At 48.9% G+C, this 27,139-nt stretch overlaps 1 protein-coding gene and 1 long non-coding RNA gene across 2 annotated transcripts; one reads left to right on the top strand and one right to left on the bottom strand.

Annotated features, from left to right (window-relative positions):
* Nucleotides 1-542: 542 nt before the first annotated feature.
* On the top strand, nt 543-6,608 carry LOC311594222. Its single transcript, XR_014777994.1, has 2 exons — nt 543-5,916; nt 6,146-6,608. It is a non-coding gene; the product is annotated as an uncharacterized lncRNA (long non-coding RNA).
* PXMP4 (peroxisomal membrane protein 4) lies at nt 5,413-26,284 on the bottom strand. Its single transcript, XM_084775805.1, has 4 exons — nt 26,107-26,284; nt 18,565-18,627; nt 14,240-14,438; nt 5,413-7,373 (listed from the first exon to the last, which is right to left on the bottom strand). The coding sequence occupies exons 1-4, from the start codon at nt 26,217-26,219 to the stop codon at nt 7,110-7,112; spliced, it is 639 nt and encodes a 212-aa protein (XP_084631931.1). The 5' UTR covers nt 26,220-26,284; the 3' UTR covers nt 5,413-7,109.
* Nucleotides 26,285-27,139: the final 855 nt, after the last annotated feature.

Genomic DNA, 27,139 nt, shown 5'->3' with positions numbered 1-27,139 from the left:
CACCTTCCTCTACCTCCTAAATGCTGAGGATACAGAGGCAACAGCGATTACGGCTCTTCCGGCCTGAGGAGGTAGCTCTGTTGGTAGACTGCTTGCCTTGCAAACAGGGCTCCAACCCCAGCACGCGCGCGCGCGCGCACACACACACACACACACACACACACACACACACACCATACACACACACATACATACACACCACACACATCATACACACACACACACACATACACACCACACACACCATACACACACACACACACACACATACACACCACACACACCATACACACACACACACACACACACACACACACACACACACACAAACATGAACTCACCAAACAACAAAACCTAAGATCTAAGGGAATATCCAAAAACCATGGCTTCGAAGGTATGGTATAACAGGGACAACAGTGTCGTAGATGTGTGTGTGTGTGTGTGTGTGTGTGTGTGGTGTGTGTGTGTGTGTGTGTATGTGTGTGTGTATGTGTGTGTGTGTGTGTGTATGTGTGTGGTGTGTGTGTGTGTGTGTATGTGTGTGTGTGTGGTGTGTGTGTGTGTGTGCGTTTTGAAGGGGGTGTTTTCTGTGTTTGTTTTTGTTTTGCTTTTATTTTTGAGACCGACGGCTCCCACAGATGCCAGAGGAATCCATGACGTAACAAAGGCAGCCCAAAAGAAGTACCTAACGAGCTGGTGTGGCCTGGCCCTGGTTCTGACTCTCAGCTGACACCCAGCCCACAGGGAAAAGCCTGGAAGAGTACAGAGAGCAAGGACCATGAGACTCATGCCAGCACCTGTGCATGGCTCCGCCCACTCTCGAAGTCACGACTTCCATGGCAGTTCCTGAGCAGAGCTGGTGCAAAAAGCAGGCTCCCCGTGTTTAGAAGATTCCTTAAACCAACCGCTTTCCTTTGTCCTATGCCTAACGTCAAACCCCGCACTCCAAACTGCCCTGGAAGGCTGAGTAAGGCAGTCTCTCCCTAGGAATCTGAAACAAGTCAGGGGAAACGCTTTTCCTTTTATAAATCACTCTAATTTGTCAAAGAGAAGGATTATCTGAACCCTGGCTAGTCGTGACATGGCGCTCCGGGTTAGGAGAAGGAAGGAAGGGTTCAAAGCCTGCTTCTTGTAAACCAAACGCTCTTACAGAGCGGTAAAAGAGAGCAGTGCGGAAAGAGAGGCCATTGCCGGGTCCTTCCTGGAGCCTGGATGTGGAAGGTTTGAGTGGGGAGCCTCACACAGCGGCAGTGTCTTGGCATCTCAGCCTGCCCATTGTTGCTCCCACGTGGGCTTGCTCAACGGTCTCTAGCCTGGGAGTGGAGAAGCAGAAGGTTTCACGCTAAGACCATCCTTCCCTTCACTGCAATCTGATTACTTAAAAAAGGATTTATTTTTGGCACATGTGTATGTACGCAAAATATATTTTTAAAATTTATTTTGTGGGGGCTGGAGAGATAGCTCAGAGGTTAAGACAGGGTGTTATGTAGCCGAGGCTAGCCTTAAACTCAGTATGTACCTGAGGCTGGCCTTAAATTCTTGATCCTTCCGCATCTACTTCCCAAATGTATGGACATGCTTGGGCTTTTCTGTGTGTGTGTGTGTGTGTGTGTGTGTGTGTGTGTGTGTGTGTGTGTGTGTATGCGTGTATGTGGGTGTATATAGGTATGTATATACGGCTGTATGTGTGTGTACATGGGTGTATGTGTGTATATGGGTGTGTATGTATGTGTGTGTGTTTTGAGGCAGTCTCACGTTATAGCCCAGGCTGACCTGCAATTCACTATATAGGCATGGTGGTATATTCCTGTACATTCCTGTAATCCTCACTTCTCAGAGGCAGGAAATGGCACTATATGAGAGCCCTAGTCTCAAAAAGCTTTCTCTCTCTCTCTCTCTCTCTCTCTCTCTCTCTCTCTCTCTCTCACACACACACACACACACACACACACACGGTATAAAACTCAAAGGTGAGCTGCAGAGGTGGGCGAATCTCTGAGTTTGAGGCCAGCCTTGTCTACAGAGTGAGTTCCAGGACAACTAAGGCTACACAGAAAAAAACCTGCCTCAAAAACCAAACCAAACCAAACAAACCCTCAAAGGTGGTGCACTCCTTTGATCCCAGCACTTGGGAGGCAGAGGCAGGCACGTGAGTTGGGAAACCAACCTGACCTATATAGTAAGCTCCAGGCCAGGCAAACAAACCAAACCATCAAGCTGTGTTACAGTTGTCTCACAGGGAAAAGATCAGACTCCTTCTCCCTAGCTCAGTCCTAAGTACCCCCTTGCCAGGGACACCCACTATAAGAATACCCCCCAAACCAGGGCTATACAAAGAAACCCTGTCTTGAAAAAAAAAAAGCCAAAAAAACAAACAAAAAACCCAACAAAGAATAGCCCCCACCGTCTGCATGTGTGTGCATGCACATGTGTGAACATGCTTATGTATGTATGTATGTGAGTCTCCATGTTATTTATTTATTTTGGTTTTTTGAGACAGGGTTTCTTTGTGTAGCTTGGAGATATAGCTCAGATAGCTCAGAGGTTAAGAGCACTGACTGCTCTTCCAGAGGTCCTGAGCTCAATTCCCAGCAACCACATGGTGGCTCACAACCATCTATAGGGTGATCTGATGCCCTCTTCTGACATGCAGGCAGAGCACTGTATACATAATAAATACATCTTTAAAAATTAAAAATTATTTTGTGTAAGATGGGTGTGGTGGCACACGCCTTTAATCCCCCCACTCAGGAGGCAGAGGCAGGCGGATCTCTGAGTTCGAGGCCAGCCTGGTCTACAAAGGGAGTCCAGGACAGCCAGAGCTGTTACACAGAGAAACCCTGTCTTAAAAAAACAAGATAAAGTACCCCCTAAAGGGGGAAAGTTAATTAAATAATATAACTTTTTAAGTTTTGCATGGCAAAAGACTTCATACAAATGTAGCAGGCAGTCAGCAATGGCAAATTCATCCACTGTGCTGTTTCAGGAAGTCACATTCAGGAATGGCAGTAGCTCCTTCCTACGTGCCAACGGGCCTTTGGCAATCCCCGCATACAGATCATAGAAAATGGAGGCTCAGCTAGGAAGGAGTGAAGCTGGGCTCTGCTCCTCTTTGTGGGGACCAGCCCGCCTTCCTCCCTGGAGTGTGCAGTTGGAGGCACCAGATGCTCTGGCAAGATCCAGAGAGATGCCATCTGCGAGGGAAACCTATTCTTAGAGAGCAGAGCCAGTCGGTGGTGGAGCCGGCCACCCCCAGCAGTGGAGGAGGGATGTCAGGGCAGGAGGCCAAGGCTGGCTGGGGAGAAGGGCAGGCTAAACACAGGGCACACTTACATCTTACAACCAGTTTCCTCCTGCAGTTGTTCTATTGGAAGTAAGAGCGATGTTTATGGAGTGCTCACGTCACGGTCACATGCATCACACCACCTCCCTTACAGACGAGACACAGACGGCTAAGTCACTTAGTAGGCCAGGCCTTGAGCCTGGGCAAGCTGGTGCCAAAGCCCTTGTCCCTTGTGACCACATATACTGCCTCTTAGTCTGCTGACCAGTGTTCAATTTCAGTTTGGGTTCCCCCAATAATAAACCCCAAGGTGAGGATTTGAGCGCAAGTGGTTTAAATGGGAAGTGGTCCCAGGATGCAACGGCTGAGGCATGAAGGGGACAGTTTCCGCCATGCGCGCAGCTGGGGTCTAGTCCTACTAGGAGCTCCAGGAAGCAGCAGCACACACAGCGCATGCAGGGTTATCACCTCTGAGGCTGGGAGCTGCCCACGACAGGGTTTCTTAGTGCTGGGTTCATGCTGTTCAAGGGGTATACTAACCCCTAAGGCTGCCTGCCTGCTGCAGAGTGGTGAAACGGGCACCCGTGGTAGGAGTCCTTGGGGCAGGGGACACAGGAGTGGGAACTAGAACAGAGTGAGAATGGCAGGACTCCCCACCATCTGCTAGAATAAACCTGCCTGGCGACGGTCGGCCTTCCCACCATCTCAAGTATTTGTTCGGCTTCCAGGGCAAGCAGAGTAGAAGCTTCTCCAAACCTTCTGTTCTGAGCTTTCTGTAAGCTGCTGTGGCTGAGAGCTGGGTGGGGGGTGGAAAGGGAGGGGTGGGGGGAACAGGGGTGGGAGGTATGGGGTGTGTGGGGGGGGTGTTAGACACAGCCCCAGAGCTCTGTCAGCTACCTGGGACAACTCTTGGGGCTGCCATTCACCACTTCCTCAGCACCCATAGCACGGGGATCTTGGAGGACACCCAGACTCTCGGCCCATCCCAGACCCCCTGGGCCAGAATTTGTACTCTTTCGTTTGGTTTGTTTTTGAGGCAGGGTCTCACATGGCCCAGGTTGCCAACTTACCCAGGTACCAGAATATAACCTGGAACTCCCATCCTCCTGCCTCCACTTCCCGGCGGCCATGAACACAGGGATGTGTCTCCGTGCCCGGCCAGAGTCTGCACATTCATAAGCTCCCCAGTGACCCGTGACTTCCAGTCTCTACTCGTCATTACAGACACAGAAGAGGACAGGCGGGGAGGCCATGTGGTAAGTAACCCAGCACAGCACACCAAGGGGCTCAGATTGGAAGCCGGGCTTTTCTGGGAGTTTTGATTCTCCAGACTAATAGGTTTCGTTTTGGGTTTTTTGTTTGTTTGCTGGTTGGTTTGGTTTTTCAAGACAGGGTTTCTCTGTGTAGCCTTGGCTGTCCTGGACTCCCTTTGTAGACCAGGCTGGCCTCAAACTCACAGCGATCTGCCTACCTGTCTCCTGAGCGCTGGGATTAAAGGTGTGTTCCACCACGCCCGGCCTGGCACACAATTCTCACTGTGACCCATTTCCCCTGTGGCATAGCACCCCAGGCACTTCTGCTTATGTACCAAGAGCTCCTGTACACATCTGGGGTGGTTTCAAATGCCAGATTCTGAAACTTTTCTGGGTTTAAAGTGAGGCCCTGGAGGAAACATGGGTTTGGAAACCAGGCGGATGGTTCAAGTCATCACTAGGCCCAAGTCACAGAAGCCATGTTACTTTGGACAAGTCACCTCCTGACACTCAGGTTCCACATCTGGAAAACATGGGTCAACACACATCTTCGCAAGGCGACTGTATGGATTAAAGACAATCCTGCACAAAGCAGACAGGAAGAAGAATCCTGCTTTGTGGAAGCTTCTGGTAGCCACGGCACAGGTGTCATAAAGCAGCCAATGTGGGAATCTGTGATTCTCCTCACTTTTGAGGCTTGAGGCACTGAGAGGTGGAGACCTTCCCCCGGGAGCGACTCACAGGTGGGGTGCTGGCCTCCGACTGTATCGTCAGGGCCAGATTTTCATTGTTACTGGAATCCTCTGTGAGGACAGCTGTGTTACTTGGCACACGTAGAACCCATTGCCAATGTTAAAGATGCAGGAGGAGAGGAACTGTCATTAGCCCTTTATATCAATACATCATAACAAAGTTTTAGAAATACTGATTTAAAATACATGATTAAGGTCTGAGGCTGGAAAGACGGGTTAGAGGTTAAGAGCACTTAACTCACCAGGCAACGGTGGCTTTTAATACTGGAGGCAAGGACAGGCAGATCTCTGAGTTCAAAGCCAGCCTGGTCTACAGAGCTAGTTCCAGGACAACCAGGGCTACACAGAGAAACCCTGTCTCAACAAAACAAAACAAAACGAGCACTAAGTGCTCTTGCAAAGGGCCAGGGTTCAGTTCCCCCATGTGGCTCACAACATTCGTACCTCCAGTTCAAGGGACCCAGCACCCTCTGCTGACGTGTGCTGGTACCAGGCACATATGCACTGCATAAACGGGCATGCAGGCAAAATATACGATTAAGATTAATCTTATAGCTGGTGTGGTGGCTTTTTTTTTTTCCGAGACAGGGTCTCTCTGTGTTAGCCTTGGCTGTCCTGGACTCTCTTTGTAGACCAGGCTGGTCTCAAATTCACAGAGATTCACCTGCCTCTGCCTCCCTAGTGCTGGAATTAAAGGTGTGTGCCACCACGCCCGGCCGAAAAGATTAATCTTACATGTTATATGTTCTTTAAAATTTTTATTAGCTGGGCATGGTGGCACATGCCTTTAATCCCAGCACTCAGGAGGCAGAGGCAGGTGGATCACTGTGACTTCAAGGCCAGCCTGGTCTACAAAGTGAGACCAGGAGAACCAGTACTATCACAAAGAGAAACCTTGTCTCAAAAAACAAAAACAAAAACAAAAAACAAAAACAAAATAAAAATGTTTATATTTTCATTTATTGTATATGTGCATATGCATGTGTACGTGTGCATGTACACATGCATGCCAAGGCACACACGTGGAGGTCAGAAGACAACTTGTAGATCTGGTTCTCTTCTTCCACCACGTCACTATGTGGAACACAGGGACCAAACTCAGGTCGCCAGCCTGTAAGCGTCTTTACTCACTGCGCTGCCTCTCTGGCCCTTCTTTTTTCTTTAAAGACAGAGCCTTCTCATGTAGCCCACGCTGGCCTAGAACTCACAACCCTACTGTCACAGCCTTAATACGCTTCAAAAATGGGGTCACCTAGTAGTTTTATTCTCAGTGCTGACGACAGGAACCAGGGTCTTGCTGGGCCTCCAAATTACCTCCAACTCTTGAAAAACCTTAATTGCACACATGGCTCACATTATGTTCCTACTGGGCTCCAGAACGTCTCAAACGAGCAACTTAGACAAAGAACTTAGCTCTTTTTTCCCCCACCAAAGTATTTGTAACCTATTGTCCAGTAGCAAGGAGCCTCTGATACCCAGTACAGGGGAGGGCTGTCTATTCACCAGGAAGAAACTCTCTTCCTAGGGTCCTCCCCTGAACTGAATGCCCTGAGGCCCAAGAGGGATGCAACTCGCCTTGGCCTTGCAGAAGTCGGAAGAGCAGCTGGAATCAAGTCCCAGACTCCTTAGCGGGATCCAGCCATTTGTTACACTATTCGAAAGTACCGTGGGGGTGCAAACCTCGGTACTTTTACTTCAGCAAATGGAACCCTGGGATAATACAAGTTGGAGTGTAAGGTCCATGGCCCTGAGAAGGCAGGATCCTCCAGGAGGGTGTGCCCATAGACCCATACTCTGAGCCACCGTGGGCCACTGGCTGTGTTACTTGGAGGGGCGGCTCTTGTTGAAGATGAGGAAGTCTGAGATGTCATGCCACACGTTGCTGTCCTCGTAGAGGTAGGTCATGGAGGACTGCAGTGAGGGCTGCAGGGTGGGCCGGTGGTATTCAAAGAGCCACAGCGCAAGGCCCCAGATCACTGCAGTGTGCAAGGGGAACGGGTCCCACCTGAGCTTGGGGATGTAGCCCTTCTCCACACCCAGGCGGCACAAGGCAAACAGGATGCGTGATGTCAGATACATGTTGATCTGTAGGGAGGGAATGCTGGGATTACTACTCAGGATGGCCACTGGGAACCTTTACCTCCCACCAAACCCACAGTAGGCACTACGCATATACAGTGCGCCGGCCCAACCCACAGTAGGCACTGCGCATGTACAGTGCACCGGCCCAACCCACAGTAGGCACTGCGCATGTACAGCGCGCCGGCTCAACCCATAGTAGGCACTGCAATTCTACAATGCGCCTGCCCAACCCATAGTAGGCACTGCGCATGTACAGTGCGCCGGCCCAACCCACAGTAGGCACTGCGCATGTACAGCGCGCCGGCTCAACCCATAGTAGGCACTGCGATTCTACAATGCGCCTGCCCAACCCATAGTAGGCACTGCGCATGTACAGTGCGCCTGCCCAACCCACAGTAGGCACCGGGCGTGTACTGTGCGCCGGCCCAACCCATAGTAGGCACTGCGCATGTACAGCGCGCCAGCTCAACCCATAGTAGGCACTGCGATTCTACAATGCGCCTGCCCAACCCATAGTAGGCACTGCGCGTGTACTATGTGCCGGCCCAACCCATAGTAGGTACTGTGCGCCGGCCCAACCCATAGTAGGCACTGCGCGTGTACTATGCGCCGGCGCAACCCACAGTAGGCACTGCGATTCTATAATGCACCAGCCCAACCAACAATAGGAACTGCACCTGCTCTGTGATTTTCAAAGTTAAAGCCTTTAATCCCAGCACTCGGGAGGCAGAGGCAGGTGGATCGCTGTGAGTTCCAGGCCAGCCTGGTCTACAAAGCGAGTCCAGGACAGCCAGGACTACACAGAGAAACCCTGTCTCAAAAAACAAACAAACAAACCAAAAAACAAAGTTAATGTGCGTATGAGATGACTGAGGTAGTGTGCAGCAGACATATTTCTGTGTGTGCAGTGCATGTGTTTATGCGTCCCCGTGCGTGTGTTGGGTGCTTGTGCACATGCGTGTGGAGCCTAGACATTGACTTTGAGTGACTTCCTCAGTTCCTTCTCTAGCCTAATTTTTTGTTTTGTTTTTGTATTTTGGAGACAGGGTCTCCATTTTATATAGCTGTCCTGGAACTCACTCTGTAGACCAGGCTGGCCTAGAACTCACAGAGATCTCTGCTTGCCTCTGCCTCCTGAGTGAGTGCAGGGATTAAAGGCATGAGCTACCATGCCCAGCTCTAGCCTAATTTCTTTTTTTTTTCTGTATGAAATTGACAAATATCATAATTTAAAAAAAAAATATCTTGCTGGGCGTGGTGGCACATGCCTTTAATCCCAGCATTTGGGAGGCAGAGGCAGGCAGATTGCTGTGAGTTCGAGGCCAGCCTGGTCTACAAAGCAAGCCTAGGATAGCCAAGGCTACACAGGGAAACCCTGTCTCAAAAAACAAAACAAACAAAAAAAACCCAAACAAACAAAAAATATCTTAATACATCTTTTAATTTACAGCCAGGTATAGTGGCTCATGCTTTTTTTTTTTTTAAATTATATATACGATGTTCTCCTGCATGTACACCTGCACACCAGAAGAGGGCATTAGATCACATTATAAATGGTTGTGAGGCACCATGTGGTTGCTGGGAATTGAACTCAGGACCTCTGGAAGAGCAGACAGTGCTCTTAACCTCTGAGCCATCTCTCCAGCCCTGTGGCTCATGCCTTTAAGCCTTTAATCTCCTCTGACAGTTGGAGCCCAACCTGGTCACAAAGTGAGTTCTGGGACAGCAGGGGCTGGGTAGAGAGACCCTGCTTCAACACCCCCTCCCCCAAGGAAACCTTTTACTGTACAGATGTTTTCTCTTTTTAAAAATTTAGCCGGGCCGGGCGTGGTGGCGCACGCCTTTAATCCCAGCACTCTGGAGGCAGAGGCGGGCGGATCGCTGTGAGTTTGAGGCCAGTCTGGTCTACAAAGTGAGTCCAGGACAGCCAAGGCTAACACAGAGAGACCCTGTCTCAAAAAACCAAAAAAAAAAAAAAAAAAATTTAGCCGGGTGTGGTGGCGCACGCCTTTAATCCCAGCACTTTGGAGGCAGAGACAGGCAGATTGCTTTCAGTTTGAATCCAGCCTGGTCTACAAAGTAGTCCAAGACAGCCAAAGCTACACAGAGAAACCCTGTCTTGAAAAAACAAATTTTTAAAGCACTCTTAATCTCTGCACTATAGATCCACCCTGTCCTCTTTCTTATTTGTTGAGATAAGAGTTTCTCAGTGAATCTGGAGTACACCAATGTGGCTAGGCTGGCTGACCCCTGAGTTCCAGCGGCTGGCCTCTTTCTACCTCCCAAATACTGGGATTATAGACAGGTGCTTCTATGCCTGGCTTTAAGACAATAGTACAAATATTTATTTATTTATTTATTTGCTTATTTGTGTATGTGTCTGTATTTGTGTGTGTGTGTGTGTGTGTGTGTGTGTGTGTGTGTGTGTGTGTGTGTGTGTGTTAAGTCAGAGGACACCATCCACCTCTCCAGTGCTAGGATTATAAGTAAGCACCTCAGTGCTGAGCTTCTTCAAGGAGAACTTGAAGAAGTTGATTCCCCTCCTATTACATGGTCAGGGGATCAACTCAGGCCATCAAGTTTGGCAGCAAAGCACCTTAACCTGCTGGGCCATCTTGTCAGCTTTTATGTTTTATTTATTTATTTTTGGTTTTTGTCTTTTGGTTTTTTGAGACAAGGTTTCTCTGTGTAGCCCTGTCCCTATGTAGGCTGCCCTAGAACTCATTCTGTAGACCAGGCACACTGCAAACTCGGAGATCCACCTGCCTCTGCCTCCTGAGTGCTAGGATTAAAGGCCTGTGCTACCACCACTGGTCAATTATGGGGCTGGAGAAATGGCTCAGTGGGAAAGCACACCACCTGCTGTTCCAGAGGTCCTGAGTTCAATTCCCATCAACATGGTGGCTCACAACCATCTATAATGTGATCTGATGCCCTCTTCTTCAGATAAAGCACTCATATACAATAAATAAATCTTTTTTAAAAAAGAAAAAAGTCTCTGTGTGTGTGTGTGCCTGTGTGTGTAAGCCAGAAGATACTATTAAGTGTTGTACCTCAAAAAACACCATCTTGTGTTTGGAAAAAAAAAATTTGGGGACAAAATCCCTCGTTTCCCTGGAGCTCATTAGTTGGATAGAGTGGTTGGCAGCCAGAAAGCGCCAGGGATCCTGTATCTACATCCCCAGAGTTAGGCGGCAGAAGCAGGCAGCTCTCTGTGAGTTTGAGGCCAGCCTGGTCTACAAGCCAGTTCTAGGACAGACAAAGCTACACAGAGAAACCATGTCTCAAAAAAACAAAAAACTGCTGGGTATGGTGGCGCACGCCTTTAATCCCAGCACTCAGGAGGCAGAGGCAGGTGGATAGCTGTGAGTTCGAGGCCAGCCTGGTCTACAAAGTGAGTCTAGGACAGCCAGGGCTGTTACATAGAGAATCCTGCCTTGAAAAACCAAAACCAAGCAACCAAACAATAACAACAACAAAAAACCCCAAACTTTAAAACATGGATAAAATAAACCATGCAACAAATCAAATGTTAGCTAGAATGTGGAGAAACTGGTGAGAACGTAAACGTGACAAGTCACTCCAGAAGGCTGTTGGGTGCCCCGCTTCTCTCTCCCTTTCTTGGCAGGGTGTTTTAAAACCAAGCATGCATATACCACACAACCCACAATTACACTCTTGGGCTTTTATCCCAGAAAAAAGAAAACATATGTTCACAGAAAAAATCTGTACAAGAGTGTTCTTCTCAGATCTACTTGTAATACCCTAGAGCTAGAAACTTCAAATGTCCTTCAAAGGATGATTATGAAAAAACAAAATCCCCGTGGCACTTCTACACTACTTAAGGATAAGTTAAGCCAGGCTGGGCATAACCTGGCCAGTACTGTGGTGGCTCAGCCAGATTTGTCAAGACTCAGGCCATCTTGGGTAACAGAGCAAGACACTATAAGAAAACAAAACAACAACAAGCCAGGCGTGCGTGGTGGTGCATGCCTTTAATCCCAGCACTCGGGAGGCAGAGGCAGGCAGATCGAGGTGAGTTCGAGGCCAGCCTGGTCTACAGAGCGAGTCCAGGAGAGCCAAGGCTACACAGAGAAACCCTGTCTCAAAAAACAAAACAAACAAAAAAACAACAACAACAACAAAAAAGGCCATTTTTAAAAAGCAGGCAGTGGTGGCGTATGCCTTTAATCCCAGCACATGGGAGGCAGAAGCAGGATCGCTGTGAGTTCGAGGCCAGCCTAATCTACAGAGTGAGTCCAGGACAGCCAAGGCTACACAGAGAAATCGTGTCTCAAACAAACAAATAAAAACCAAAAAAACCAAACCAAACAGACAGCAGCTGGCTGTGTGGCACATGCCAAGGCTACACAGAGAAACCGTGTCTCAAACAAACAAACAAACAAACAAACAAAAAACAAACCAAACAGACAGCAGCTGGCTGTGTGGCACATGCCTATGGGGATGCAGAGAGACTGGAGCTCAAGGCCTCAGCTATATATTGAGTTTGAGGCCAGCCTGCGTAACACAAGGCCTTGCCCCCCACAACAACAACAACAACAACAAAAGAAAGAAAGAAAAGGAAGGGCTGGAGAGATGGCCCAGTGGTTAAGAGCACTGGCCACTCTTCCAGAGGACAGAGATTCAGTTCCCAGCACCCACAAGGTGGCGCACAACCACCTGTAACTCCAGTTCCGGAGGATCCAGTGCCCTCTTCCGGCCTCCATGGCCACCAGGCACACACATGGTGCACAGATTCACATGTAGGCACAACATACACGTATAAAAAGGTCCTCAGAAAACTTTCCTACAAAATGAAAACACGCCCACAGACTTCTTGTTCCTAGGCATGAGCAGCCTACCACACAGACAAACTACAGACTGCGGCTGTGTCTGTGTGAGGGCCAAAGGCTGGCCCCCTTGCCCCACGGCCATCCAGAGGGCAGTGGGGGAATCAAAGTCCATCCGTGCTCTGGCACAAGCACAGGCAGCAGGGACTGGCTCTGTCAGCAGCTTGACTTACAGGGAATGGAAACTTTGTTTGCCTTTATTGTTTTATTTTATCATGTCTCCAAGCACCTGGGAGCGAGCCCAGCAGAGACTGCCCTTTCCACACACACTGGCTACCCATACTGTCTTTCTTGTGTGACTCAGGCAGATTTGTTTTCTTCCCAAAGAATCAATCTCTTTCATATCAGCTATCAAGTTTGCAAAAACAGTCAGTCATAGGAGTCCATAAACTTATATTTTACTCAATTTATTTTAGGGTGTGGGTGCAGGGTGTGTATGCCATTGTACGTGTAAAGTGGTCGGAGGACAACTTTTGGGAGCTGGTTCTTTCTTTCCACCATGTAAGTCCCAGGCATCACATTAAACTACCAGGCTTAAGGGCAGGCATTTTTACCTGCTGAAGTACCTCACAGACCCTCAGTAGTGGTAGTATTTATTCATATTTATTTTTGAGATGGGGTTGCTTTGTGTAGCTCTGGTTGTCCTGGAACTCCCTCTGTAGAGCAGGCTAGCCTCCAACTCACAGAGATCCTCCTGCCTCTGTCTCCTAAGTGCTGGGACTCTTCAAGGTCTTTTAATGTACACAAGACATTAAATACATATCCCAGGTCATTTCTGGTATTTATAAAAATCTCTAGGTGATTTTATTCATCTTTCAAAGAACCAGCATTTCTCTTTTGATGTCCTGTTTTCAATTTCACTGAGCTATGCTTGTTTGTTTTGAGATGCAGCCCAGGCTGGCTTCAAATTGGTACCTTAGTTTCCTTAGTGTCTCAGTGTCCCACCACACCCAGGCCAAAGTACATTTGGAAAAAAAAAAAAAAGACAGGCTGGAGAGATGGCTCATCAGTTAAGAGTGCTTGCTGTTCTTGCAGAGGACAGTTTAATTCCCAGCACCCATACAGGGTGGCACACAAGTGCCTATAACTCCTGCTCCAGAGACATAACATCCCTTTTAGGCCTCAAAGGACACCCACACACAGAGACACATGTACATAAATAAACGATTAAAAACTCATCGGACAGCTGTGCATGCTGGCACACGCTGTAATCTCAGCAGTCGAGATATGGAGGCAGGCGGATCTCTGTGAGTTCAAGGACAGCCTGATCTACAGAGCGAGTATAAGACAGCCAAGTTTACACAGAGAAACCCTGTCTCAAAAAACAAAGTTAAAAAACAAAACAAAACAAAACACCGTATCAGACCACCCAGGTGATGCATATCAGTAATTGCAGCACTTGGGACAAGACAAGAGTATCAGGAGTTTGCCGGGCGTGCTCTGCATGCCTTTAACCCCAGCACTCGGGAGGCAGAGGCAGGCGGATCGCTGTGAGTTCGAGGCCAGCCTGGTCTACAAGGCAAATCCAGGACAGCCAGGACTACACAGAGAAACCTTGTCTCAAAGAAAAAAAAAAGATTGGGAGTTCAAGGCAAGCCTCAGGCACAGAGCAAGCTCAAGGCCTGCCTGAACAAAATGAAACCTGTCTCACTACCACCACCAAATTCCTTGCCCCAAAGATCAGCAGCCATACTGATGTGGGGAGCCCTTGGATTCTACCTGCAGCTTGCTTTACAAATGGGAAAACTGCGCCTGGTGGGCGCACGCCTTTAGTTCCAGCATCAGGAGGTGGAGGCAGGCGTATCTCTGTGATTTCAAGGCCAGCCTGGTCTATAGAATGAAGTCTACAGGGCTATACAGTGAAATACTGTCTCAACCCCGACCCCACCCCCTCAAATGAAAAGAAATGGGAAAACTGAGGAAGAAGTGACCTTTCCCAAGGTCACAGAGGCCTGAGATTCTTAGACCTCACACAGTCCCACCTCCGTGCTGGCCCGGCCACCTCAGGAGAGCCCTTACCTGGCTGTTGATGCTGTTGTTCTCTCCGAACAGCAGGATGCCCCCGAGGAAGGCGGCCAGGAAAGTGTGCATCTGGTGGGTCTCGCCTTGCACGTGGGACTGCAGGGCACGGAGGCCCTTGTAGGTGAACACGAAGCAGGCCAGGTTCCGAGAGTGGGTGTATGTGGATCTCAGAATAGCCTCCAGCTTCTCTCGGAGACTGCACAGAAAGAAAGCCCTCGTGAGTGCAGGCCCAGCCGGAGGAAGCACAGACCTGAGTCAGGCAAGGGTGCTCAGCGCCCTCAGAGGCACTGCTCTCTGGGGGGGGGGGGTGCACCTTAACTCAGTGTCGCCACCTTGCATTAATGAGTGCCCACCCCTCTCCTCACTTATTATTTCCCTCACGGCTCTCAGCACCACTTAACACTTGTAAGCAGGTTTATAAAGTTCCCTTGTCCTCAGTATGAGCTCCTCCTACAAAGCATACAGTGGGCACTTAACACACAGAAGAGCTGCGTGAACAGTGAATATAGGAGTGGGTGCCTACTGTCAGCTGGATCTGCAGATAGAATTCTGGGAAATGGCATGTCTGCTTTATCCCTCTGTGGGGCTAATGAGGGAGAAACAGGAAAGACAAGAAGCAGACACTGACTTTGACAAGAGGACGGCCTGGAATCTGAAGGACAGGAAGTAATTTGTGAGAGGAGCATGCTGCTTTCTGGACAGAAGACTCACCACACACAAGGGCCTCACAGACAGACACAGAGGAAGGAGGCAAAGCAATGGAGAGAGGCCAGTGTGGGCTAGGAGCAGGGGCTGTGCGGAGAAGGGGAAGTGAGGTCACCACCTACAACTGCCCTTCCTTTTGAGATAAGGAAGAACTGATTCAATCCATCTTCTCTCCCTCTCTCTCTCTCTCCCTCTCCCTCTCTCTCTCTCTCCCTCTCCCCCCCCCCCTCTCTCTCTCTCTCTCTGTGTGTGTGTGTGTTTGTGTGTGTGTAGGCACGTGTGCATGTGCATACTCTGACGGGTGCAAAAAATCTACCTGCCTCTGCCTCCTGAGTGCTAGGAATAAAGGAATGTTCCACCATGTCCAGCTATGAGTAACAGCAAGAAAGTTGGGTTGCAGTTGGGCATGGTGGCATATTCCTGTAATCCTGGGTAAAACAAGAGGATTGAAAGTTGGGAACCAGCCTGGGCCAGAGTGAGACTCTTTCTCAAAATCTAAACAAAGAGGGCTGGAGAGACGGCTCAGAGGTTAAGAGCACTGACTGCTCTTCCAGAGGTCCTGAGTTCAATTCCCAGCAACCACATGCAGCTCACAACCATTTATAATGTGACCTGATGGCCTCTTCTGGCCTGCAGGTGTACATGCAGGCAAAGCATTGTATGCATAATAATAAATAAATCTTTTTAAAAATCTAAATAAAGCTGGGCGTGGTTGCACACGCTTTTAATCTCGAGGCGGATCAATGTGAGTTCCCTGAGGGCAGCCTGTGTCTACAAAGCAAGTTCAGGACAGCCAGGGCTACACAGAGAACAAAACAAAGCAAAAATCTAGGTAAAAAGTAAGGCCAGGCATGGGATTACTTGCCATTAATCCCAGCAGTTGGGAGGACAGAGGCCTGTGGCCTTCTGTGAGTTTGAGGCCAGCTTGGTCTATACAGCGAGACTCTTGCCTCAAAACAAAACAACAAACCCTGAAAAAAGTGAGTAGCTGGCACTGATCTTCCCTTCAGATGCCTCTGAGGCTGACTGCTATCTTCCCGGCCACCACATTAGGATGCTCCATGGCTTCTTGCTGCGCGCCCTCCTTCTCCAAGCTGTTCTCAACTAGGCAGCAAATGATTAATCTTCAAGCTTAAACCTAAGTGAGCCATGGAACCTGTTCTCCCAGCTATTTGGGAGGCGGAAGTTGGACTTGAGGGCAGGCTGACCACAAAGCAAGAGTTCATCTCAAGGAGCAAATAACCCAAAACATACAAAGGCCCCGGAAAAGGGTTGAAGAGGGGGCTGAGAGGTTAAGAGCACACACTGCTCTCACAGACGGACTGAGTTCAGGTCGCTGCACCCATGTGAGGTGCTTCAGCACCACCTGAAAGTCTAACTCCAAAGGCTCCAATGTCCTCTTCTGGCCTCCAAGGGCACCTGCACTCATGTGCACACATTCAGAGATATGTAATTAAAAATCAAAATAAGCTGGGCGTGTCCCTGGTCTACAAATCCTGGTCTACAAATCGAGTCCAGGGCAGCCAAGGCTATACAGAGAAACCCAGTCTCAAAAAACAAAAACAAAAACCCAGAGGAAGTCAAACGGTCCAACACACTATGTCCCTCTACCACCTCTCCCTTCAACCTTTTGGTGGCTGACTTCTCAAACTCTCCAGGTACGCCCCTACCTCCGGCCCTTCCCTGACTCCAGCAGCTCATGAGCTCTTTTCCTTGATATTGTTAGTATTCATTTCTGCCACCTCCTGCTAGAAGGGCGGGAGCCTTGTCTGTTTTGTTGACTGCTATATCCTTAGGAGCCAGAACAGTGTCTGTCACACAACAAATGTTCACTAAATATGTGGGGATTGAATGAATAAGTTTAGGGATTTTGTTTGTTCTTTCTTTCTTTTTTTCTTTTTTTCTTTTTTTTTTTTTTTTTTTTTTGGTTTTTCGAGACAGCGTCTCTCTGTGTAGCCCTGATGTCCTGACTCACTCTATAGACCAGGCTGGCCTCGAACTCAGAGATCCACTTGCCTCTGCCTCTCAAGTGCTGGGATTAAGGGTATGTGCCATCGCTCCCCAGATGTTTTTGTTTTGTTTTGTTATCTGTTTTAAAGATTTCTTTATTTGGGGCTCAAATAACCTTAATCTTTGAGATGGCTCAAAGGTTAAGAGCACTGGCTGCTCTTCCAAAGGTCCTGAGTTCGATTCCCAGCAACTGAATGGTGGCTCACAACCATCTATAAGGAGATCTGGTGTCCTTTTCTGGAGACCATGTGCACATGCAGGCAAATAAATCTAAAAAAAAATTTTTTTAAAGATTTATTTTTATTTTATGTAGATGAGCATTTTGTCTGTGCACTGTGTGTATGCCTGGTTCCCTCTGAGGCCAGAAGGCAACGAATCCCCTAGAACTATCATTATAAATGGCTGTGAGTCACCATTCTGGGAACTGAATCCTGGTCCCCCTGGAAGAGCAGCAAGTGCTCTTAACCACTAAGCCATTTCTCATAAATTTAGATTTTAAAATATTATTTGTGCTGGGCATGGTGCCACATGCCTTTAATCCCAACACTCTGGAGGCAGAGGTAGATCTCTGTGAGTTGGATGAAGGCTGTTCTACAAAGCTAATTCCAGGATAACCAAGGCTACACAGAGAAACCCTGTCTTGAAAAAAAAATGGACCCCTGTCTCAAAAACTAAACAAAACAAAAAGATTTGGAGGGGTTGGAGCTACAGCTCAGTGCCCGTGTGCTTGCCTACGCTGTTCATGGCTCTGGATGGAGAAAGAGGGGAAAAGAAAGAAAAAGATGAGATGTAGAAGGCAAAAAGGCCCCACAAAGACAAATAAAATTAAAATGCCCAAACAGGAACCTTGCAAGGACTTAGCTCATACTCTGAGTATAATCCTTTTTTAAAAGATGATGTATTTATTTTCTGTCTTCCGTGCATGAGTGTTGTGCCTGCATGTCTGTGTACCACGCATGTGCCTGGTTCCTGTGAAGGCCAGCAGAAGGTGTGGGAATCCCTGTTACAGAGTTACAGATGCCTGGGAGCTGCCATGTGAGATGAACTCAGGTCCTCTGAAAAAGCAGCAAATACTCTTAACCAATGACATCATCACCCCAATCACTGTATGAACACTGTATGCTGCAGGCATGTCTATAGTCCTAAGGACGGTCCTGCAAGGCTTTTTCTGAGAAAGGCCTTGAAGGAAGAGTTAGAAGAAGGCCAGCATACAGAAACAGGAGAGAGAACAGACCGACCCCGGAGGACTGGACAGGCTTCCAGGAAGAAGATAAAGGCTGGCTGGAAGTGGACACGGGCACATGCGTGGGAGTGAGAACCAAAGCGTGGGCACGGACCAGAGCCTGTGTGCCTGTGTCCCTATTGGATGCTGTAGGGATTCAGCTGTGGCTGGACCACAAGGCCTTGACGGCCAGGACTGACAGTTGGGTCTCTTTGGAGGACAGTGAGGAGCCACAGGCATTTTCAAGTAGGGGACACACTTGAGTTGGACTTTAGGAGGCAAAGGGGCATGGAGAAACTAGTCTCAGCTAGGGAGCAACTACACCCACGCTGGCCTGAGGGCTGACCACATTCTCTCCCACTTGGTATGCAGAGAGGGTAAGTACCTGCCACTCCGGAAGAGAAAGGTCATGACCAGTGCATGAGGCGCCCGGATTTTGACTCCATAGCTGTAGAAACAGAAGAAAACATTTACTAACCCATCACTGTAGCAGTTTCCAGGCTCTCCCTTTGACCCCCGGTCCTCTCTCCCACCCCCAACTGAAACCTCAATTGGCTTCTGAGTTCTATCTGGGTTCAAGTTCTAGAACTTTCAAGTTCTAAAGTGCTCTTTGGCTTATCTTTACCTTCTCAGAGCCTCAGTTCCCACAACTAAACAGCAGTACTAAACCTTAGAGGGATGGGTATAGTTCCTTTCAGGGGGAGAGTTTCAAGGCAGGGTTTCTCTGTAGCCTTGGCTGTCCTGAAACTCTCTTTGTAGACCAGGCTGGCCTTGAACTCACAGAGACCCGCCTGCCTCTGCCCGAGTGCTGGGATTACAAGGGATGAAGACGGATGAGTAGGACCCTAATGGAGGAAAATGAAACATGCAGGAGGTGTCCACCATGCCTGCCCACCTGGCGCGGCAGAGCTGGTCCCTCAGTTCCTTCCTGGCCTTCACACTGCACCCAGGCCCATCTTCTATTACTTTTAAATTGTATTTATTATTGTTATCACTAATACTGCTTTTTAATTATATTGACTTGTTGACTTAGGCTTTGCTATGCAGCACTAGCTAGGCTGGAACCACGTACATCAGGCTACCCTCAAGCTCAGAGAGGACACGTGCGGTGGTGTACACCTTTAATCCCAGCACTCAGGAGGAGACACAGGTGAATCTCTCCGAGTTTAAGACCAGCCAGCCTGGTCTACAAAATGAGTTCCAGGCAAGCCAGGGCTACACAGTGAGACCCTGTCTCAAAAACAAATCAACAACAACAAAAACCTCATAAAGTTCAGGCAAGGGGCTACCTTTAATCCCAGCTCTCAGGGAGTAGAGGCAGGTGGATCTCTTTGAGTTCAAGGCCAGCCTGGTCTGCAATGAAAGTTTCAGGACAGCCAAGGATGTTATACAGAGAAACCCTGTCTTGGAAAAACAAAAACAAAAACAACACACACACACACACACCAGGCCAGGCATGGTGGCATATGCCTTTAATCCCAGCACTCAGGAGCCAGAGGCAGGCAGATCACTGTGAGTTCGAGGCCAGCCTGGTCTACAGAGTGAGTTCCAGGAAAGTATGGCTAGCACAGAGAAACCCCTTCTGGAAAAACAAACAAAACAAAACAAAACAGCCACGTGTGGTGGCGCGCGTGTTTAATCCCAGCACTCAGGGAGGCAAAGGCAAGCTGATCACTGTGAGTTCGAGGTCAGGTCAGCCTGGTCTACACAGCGAGCCCAGGACTACTAAGATTAACATAGAGAAACCCTGTCTCAAAAAAAAAAAAAAAAAAAAGGAAGAAAGAAAAGAAAAAGGAAGCGAGAAAGCAGTCAGTGAGCAGCACCCCGGCATGGCCTCTGCATCAGCTCCTGCCTCCGGGGTCCTGGCCTGCTTGAGCTCCTGCCTTGACTTCCTTCAGTGGACTGTGACTCAGGATATGTAGGCCAAATAATCCCTTTCCTCTCCAAGTTGCTTCTAATAATGGTGTTTCATCACAGCCCTAGTCACCTTAACTATGACAACATGCATGACACAGCATGCGCGTATATTAGAGGACAGCTCGCAGGAGTCGGTTTTCTCTTTCTACCACTTGAACCCAGAAATCAAACTCAGGTCTTGAGGCTTGGTATTAAGTGCTGTTACCCGTGGAGCCCTCTCAGCAACCCTGGCTTGCTCCTGCTTAAGAGTGTGTGTGTCAGGCAGCTGGCCTTTAGATGATAAAGTACTTGCAGGGTGGAGATGAGGAGACACGTAAGAGCCAGTGCAGTAGACCTCATCAGCAACCCCAGACTGTAGGGCCAGAGATGGGCAGGCAGAGCCTTGGCGCCCACTGGTCTGCCAGCCTAGCCAAGAGATGAGTTCCAGGTGCAGTGAGAGACCCTGCCACAAAACCCAATACAAAAGTGACAGAGGGGCCAGGCGCAGTGGCACGCGCCTTTAATCCCAGCACTCAGGAGGCAGAGGTGGGTAGATTGCTGTGAGTTCGATGCAAGCCTGGTCATAATGTGAATTCAGGACAGCCAAGGCTACACAGAGAAACCCTGTCTCAAAAAACAAAACCAACCAACAAACAAGAAATGACAGAGGAAGACAACTAATGCTGACATCTGGCCTCCCTACACACACACACACCCCTACACATCCACACAAACATGTAGGGGCGATGGCTTCCTCTCTCTGTGGTCCTTTTACGATCAGGAACTGAAGCCAGAAGAGATTAAAAGAGGAAACCAAGCTGCGTGTGGTAGTGCATGCCCCTAATCCTTTAATCCCAGCACTTGGAGGAAGAGCAGGCAGATCTGTGTGAATTCAAAGCCAGCACGTTCTACACAGACTTCCAGCTCAGTCAGAGCTACCTAAAGAATCTGTCTCAAAAAAAAAAAAAAAAAAAAGAATTTAGGACTGGAGAAGATGGCTCAGCCGTTACAAGCATGTGTTACCCTTGCAGGATCCGGGTTCAGTTCTCAGCACCAGATTGCAGCTCACAACCATCTACACATCTCCAGTTCCAGTGGGTCTCACACCCTCTCCTGGCTTCCACAGGTACTTAGCAGGGACATGGCATGTAAACATACACACAAGTTAAACATTCAGACACATAAAATAAATATATCTTTAAAAGTAATTAATATTTTTAAAGAGAGAGAACCAAGGCCAGAAGAGATGAAGAGTCACTCAATATTCAGACTGAGGGTTTGTTTTAGGGCTCAGGGTTAGGGCATAGCCACAGATGTGCCACGGCTGGGAAGGCTCGCTGAGGAGGAGGGTACAGGGGGAACCCGAACAGGAGAAGGTGTACAAAGCCCTCGTTGGGAAATGCCTGCTGGCTCTGGGGCTGAGTCTGTGGGATTTAAAAGAGCAAGGCGGAAAGGTGTGGGCAGTGGAGCAAGAAGTGCAGGGTGAGAGAGCTGTTCTGTAAATCTAATGTTCCAAAAGAAAGCCAGTAAAGGTGTGCAGGACTGTGTGTGTGTGTGTGTGTGTGTGTGTGTGTGTGTGTGTATGTATGTATGTATGTGTGTGTGTATGTGTGTCTGTGTGTGTGTATGTATGTGTATGAGTCTATGTGTGTGTGTGTGTGTGTGTATGTGTGTCTCTGTGTGTGTGTGTCTGTGTGTGTGTGTATGTATGTGTGTGTATGAGTCTATGTGTGTGTGTGTATGTATGTGTGTGTATGAGTCTATGTGTGTGTGTGTGTATGTATGTGTGTATGAGTCTGTGTGTGTGTGTGTATGTATGTGTGTGTATGAGTCTATGTGTGTGTGTGTATGTGTGTGTGTATGTATGTGTGTGTATGAGTCTATGTGTGTGTGTGTATGTGTGTGTGTGTATGAGTCTATGTGTGTGTATGTATGTGTGTCTATGTGTGTGTGTGTATGTGTGTGTGTGTGTATGTATGTGTGTATGAGTCTGTGTGTGTGTGTGTATGTATGTGTGTGTATGAGTCTATGTGTGTGTGTGTATGTGTGTGTGTATGTATGTGTGTGTATGAGTCTATGTGTGTGTGTGTGTGTATGTGTGTGTGTGTATGAGTCTATGTGTGTGTATGTATGTGTGTGTATGAGTCTATGTGTGTGTGTGTATGTATGTGTGTGTATGAGTCTATGTGTGTGTGTGTGTATGTATGTGTGTATGAGTCTGTGTGTGTGTGTGTATGTATGTGTGTGTATGAGTCTATGTGTGTGTGTGTGTATGTGTGTGTGTATGTATGTGTGTGTATGAGTCTATGTGTGTGTGTGTGTATGTGTGTGTGTATGAGTCTATGTGTGTGTATGTATGTGTGTGTATGTATGTGTGTGTATGTATGTGTGTGTATGAGTCTATGTGTGTGTGCACGCGTGTGCGCGCGCACACACGCGTGCGTGCCCACAACACTCTGGATGAAGACTTAAGAGACCCACACAGGGACTGTCTCCACAGACAGGGGCTCCTGACAGAGGACACTTGCGTAACTTTATTTTAGAGTTGGGGACAGAACTTGGGGCCTCCTGCATGCTAAGCATGCGCTCCACCGGCGCGTTACACTCCTAGCTTAGCAGCCAATTTTTTTTTTTTTATGTTTGGTTGTTTGGTTTTTCGAGACAGGGTTTCTTTTGTAGTCCTGGCTGTCCTAGAACTCCCAGAGATCCCCCTGCCTCTTCCTCCTGAGTGCTGGGATTAAAGGCATGTGTCACTACACCCGGCTTTGTTTGTTTTTTGAGGCAGGGTTTCTCTGTGTAGCCTTAGCTGTCCTGGACTCACTCTGTAGACCAGGCTGGTCTCGAACTCACAGAGATACACCTGCCTCTGCTTCTCATGTGCTGGGATTCAGGGGTGTGCCACTGCACCCGGCTGTGTTACCCAACTTTTAAAAGATAAAATTAAAGAAAAAAAATTTTAAGTTAACAACTTTAAATGGTGTTTTTGTGGCAGAAGCCAGTGTGGTGCTCTATCTTCTCCTATGCCTAGCAGTGGCCTGGCTTTTCTCCCTCCAGAACATTCAAAACCTTATCTCTTTTTCCTGCACAGAGGCCTTAAGCCTCCTCCAGGCAGCCAGGGCCTTCCTTTTATTCCAGACACAAGCAGTCTGCCCTCAAGTCCCTACACCTAAGAAACCCCTTTTCAGACTCCTCAAATTCAGATGAGATTTGTCACATCGCTTCTGGAACCTCAGAAACCGGATGGCTGAGATGGGAGGATCTTGAGTTTGAGGCCAACCTAAGTAACACAGTGACACCCTGGGGTTGTTTGTTTGTTTGTTTTGGTTTTGGTTTTAATTAAAATAGAGGCTAGAAAGATGTCTTGAACAGTAAAGTGTTTGCCTTGTAAGACCTGAATTTGGATTCCTCGGACCCCTGTAAAAAGCAAGGAGTGGTGGTGGGGGCCTGTATCCCAAGAAACAGTGAGATGGGATACAGAGACAGGCGGACTCTTGGAGTTTGATGGCCAGCCAGCCGAGCCTGCTTGGTGACGTTTCAGGCCATGGGGACCCTACCTCAAACTCACAGTGAAAGGAATGACATCAAGATTGTCCTCAGGCTCAAAAAAAACCAAAAAAAAAAAAAAAAAAAAAAAAAAAAAAAGATTGTCCTCAGGCCTCCACACGTGCTGGCATCCATGTACGTGAGTACAACTCACATTCTTGAAATATTTAGGGGTGGGTTAGGTAGTCACAGAGTTAAACACCTCAGTCACCCACGTTGACCTCTCTACACTGATGACCTCTCCACAATCCAGCACAGTTGCTTTTGCCGCCTCCAGGCCTTTGTTGAGGACATGCCCAGGGTGCCCCTGGAATATCGCCACCACTTCCCCCGGAAAGCATTCCTGAACACTACTTTGCACTGACGCGGTATTTGTTTCTTGGCGTTTTGTTTTCATTTTTTCTTTGGTTGGTTGGAGTCTTGCTATTCGGCCCAAGCTGGCCTCAAACTCTCGATCCACTCGCCTCTAAAGCATTTCGATTGCAAGTGTGTGCTGCCATGCTCAGCCCTGCCACAGACGTGTGTGACATGTGTGAGACTTCCCCACAGACAGGCCCAGTCGGTGCCACTAACAAGTATTGAGATCCCTGCCTTGGAGACTTGGGAATGGCTGAGGTTACAGTTTTAATTTTACAGAGGAAGGACAAAAAGACCAGAAGAGACAAAGAGTCCTTCAGTTTCTACAATGAAAGCATCAGGAGTGGAACCCAACGCCTGACCCTAGAAACTGTCTGTCCTGGCTGGGAAGGTCCACTGAGGAGGACACAGCGAGAGGTGGTGTAGGGGCAACTGTACAAAACCCACATTGGGCAATGCTTGCTGGCACAGGGGCCAGCGCTGTTTTGTACAGAGAACACCTGGCAAAGGGGCTACCGAGGATACCTCAGGGTTCATCCTATCCTGGTCAGATCCAGCAGGAACCAGTTTCTCCCTGACTTCATGTCCACCCTGAGTGGTACAGTGAATCCTGACTGTACCACTGCTTGTGACGTGACCAGGGACAATCGACAGACTCCTCCTCCTAGGCACTGTCTGCTCATCTGGAAGGCGGGCACAAGAGGACTTCCTAGTTCTCAAATGTTCATACAAGGAGTGTGTAAATGCCCATGATGGAGGGAGTGCCAGGGTGCGCAGAGGGACAATATGAGGAAAACATCTGTCGCTGGGAAGCACATTTAGTTGCTGTTGTTGAGGCAGGGTCTCACACTGTAGCCCAGCATGCCCTGGAACGCACTGTCTTGCACAAGTCTGCCTGTTTCAGCCTCCTGGGTACCGGGATTACAGGCATGCACACCTCCCCAGGCTGATGAAGCACACTTTTCTAGCATGCTGTGAAAAGATTACTCAGTGTTGGACGACGACGAGTTTCTACAGAGAAAAGGGGGTAGGGAACAGCATGGAAAGTGGGGTGGTAACCCTGAGGCAGCAATCTTAGAAGGCTTTGTAGCCAGGGAGATAGCATATGCCCGCAGCAGCAGCCACCAGTGTCAGGCTTTATGCTCAACGCATCACACATACTCACTGAATCCTCAAACAGTAGCAGAGAAGTGCTCTGAGGGACACTCAATGGATGACTTGGTCAAACTAGAGAAAACGTAGCTGACAGCAGGCTCTCAACTTCCAGCAGTGGACACACACACTACCATGCCACATACTACTACGAGGATGCCAACTTCAGGGGACCGAGTCTTTGGTTTCTTCTCCCAGTCATTACTGGTTCTGTGATATTAGCCCCCCAATAACTGTCAGTGAATGAAGTTTAAAGGAGGTGGAACTAGCCAGGCAGTGGTGGCGCACGCTTTTAATCCCAGCACTTGGGAGGCAGAGGCAAGCGGATCGCTGTGAGTTCGAGGCCAGCCTGGTCTACAAAGCGAGTCAAGGCTACACAGAGAGACCCTGTCTCAGCGGAAAAAAACAAAAATAAAAGGAGCTGGAACTAACTCCTCTCCAGGCACCAGTCAATCAAAACAACCCCAAGATCTCCTCTTACCCAGCAAATAGTAGCTGCTTTTTCTTACATTCTCTGTCATTTCCCATAAGTCACCAGTGAAAATGAGGGCTGAGGTGAAGCCATCCTGTAGATGACAAACAGGTTGAGAACCTGTTGGCAACTTAACAGGGGGAACCTACGAGGCAGTAAGTGACCATCTCCTTGCTAAAGGCCAGAGTCCAGTTTCTTTCGTGCATACAGAAGCCAAGTAGGCCAAAGGGCACACGGCAAGATGGTGTGTGAACCGGACTCTAATGAGGGAATACAGGTGCTGCCCTAAGGACACTAAGGCAAGAGTGTCAGGTTGGAAAGCACCGAGGACCTATAAGCAGGAGAGCAGGAGCCCCAGCAGCTCAAAACTGACAAGGTGACAGGAACCAAGAATCCCACGCCCGCTTCACCAACGGGGCACCGAAACCTCCCGACACCGGACCTCCAACTCGCGACCCCAGGTAGGCCCGTGCCCATGCCCTGACCGGACTCCGCGGCCCTACTCACACAGCCCCGTTCCGGAAGCCCTTAATCACGGCCAATGCAGCGTGGTAGCGGCGCTTGCGCAGCAGCGTGTTCACAGCCTGGAGAAGAGCCCGCACCTGCGGCGGGGAGGCCATCGTACCGGAGGGACTCAGTCACAGACCCCGGCTGGCCGCCTTCTGACAGCCCTGGGACTGGCTGCACGGCTCACTACATTGGGGAGCCCCGCCCCGTCCTTGTGTCTATAGGCTGAGGCTGCCGTCACTCAGATGGGAGAGCCAGTCACAGAGCGCACTTGCCTGCAAGGGGCCGAGTCGCTCTCACGCTTCAGAATAGCTGTCTGATTGGAAGAGAAAGGAGAGTTGGTAACCAATCATCGTGAGCCGGAAGGGCTCGCGCAGGACTCGCCCAATCAGAAGGCAGTTTTCTTAGGACCACCGTTCGGTTCGGAGTGGGCTTTGGAGGGGTTTGTTGCCATCTTTCGAGTTGGAGTGGGTGACTTTTGGGAGGTGACGCTGGTCTTATCTTCACACTTGACACTTTCGATTGCCCAGCAGTTATCACAGCTAACTTCTCAGAAAATAAATCACATGTCACTCTTGTGCCTGTTGTTTGGTGTTTTGAGACAGAATCGCTTGTAGCCCAGGCTGGCCTTGAACTCTGATTCCCTTTGCCTCTGCCTCCCACGTGCTGGGATGGCAGGCCTGTGCCTTCATACCTGTCTTCTACTTATTTTTAAAAGACGAACTCTTTCCCAGGGCCCCCAGGAGCAGATTTATTTGTGTGATTGCCTGCCCTTGCCTTTGTCGCACATTCTCCCTTCTCTCCGTTCCTTAAGTACGCCAGGAACCCTGCTGCATCAAAGGAGTTGCAGCCGGGGTTGCCCTTGTGAAATTCATTGCGCATGTACTTCCTACGACTGACTTCCTGTCAGCATTCAGGTGTTGGCTCAGGCAGCAGCTAATCAGGAAAGCCCCGCAGGATATACCGCGCACTGTTGGTCTGCTCTCTCTGACTTATTAGGCCCACTTCTCCGTTGTTCGTGTTGTGCTGTTGT

The sequence above is a fragment of the Acomys minous genome (genome assembly GCF_964271855.1).
Source record: "Acomys minous genome assembly, chromosome: 3".
NCBI lineage: Eukaryota > Metazoa > Chordata > Mammalia > Rodentia > Muridae > Acomys > Acomys minous.
The sequence above is the reverse complement of the archived record's forward strand: the minus strand, read 5'-3'. Positions and strand labels throughout refer to the sequence as shown.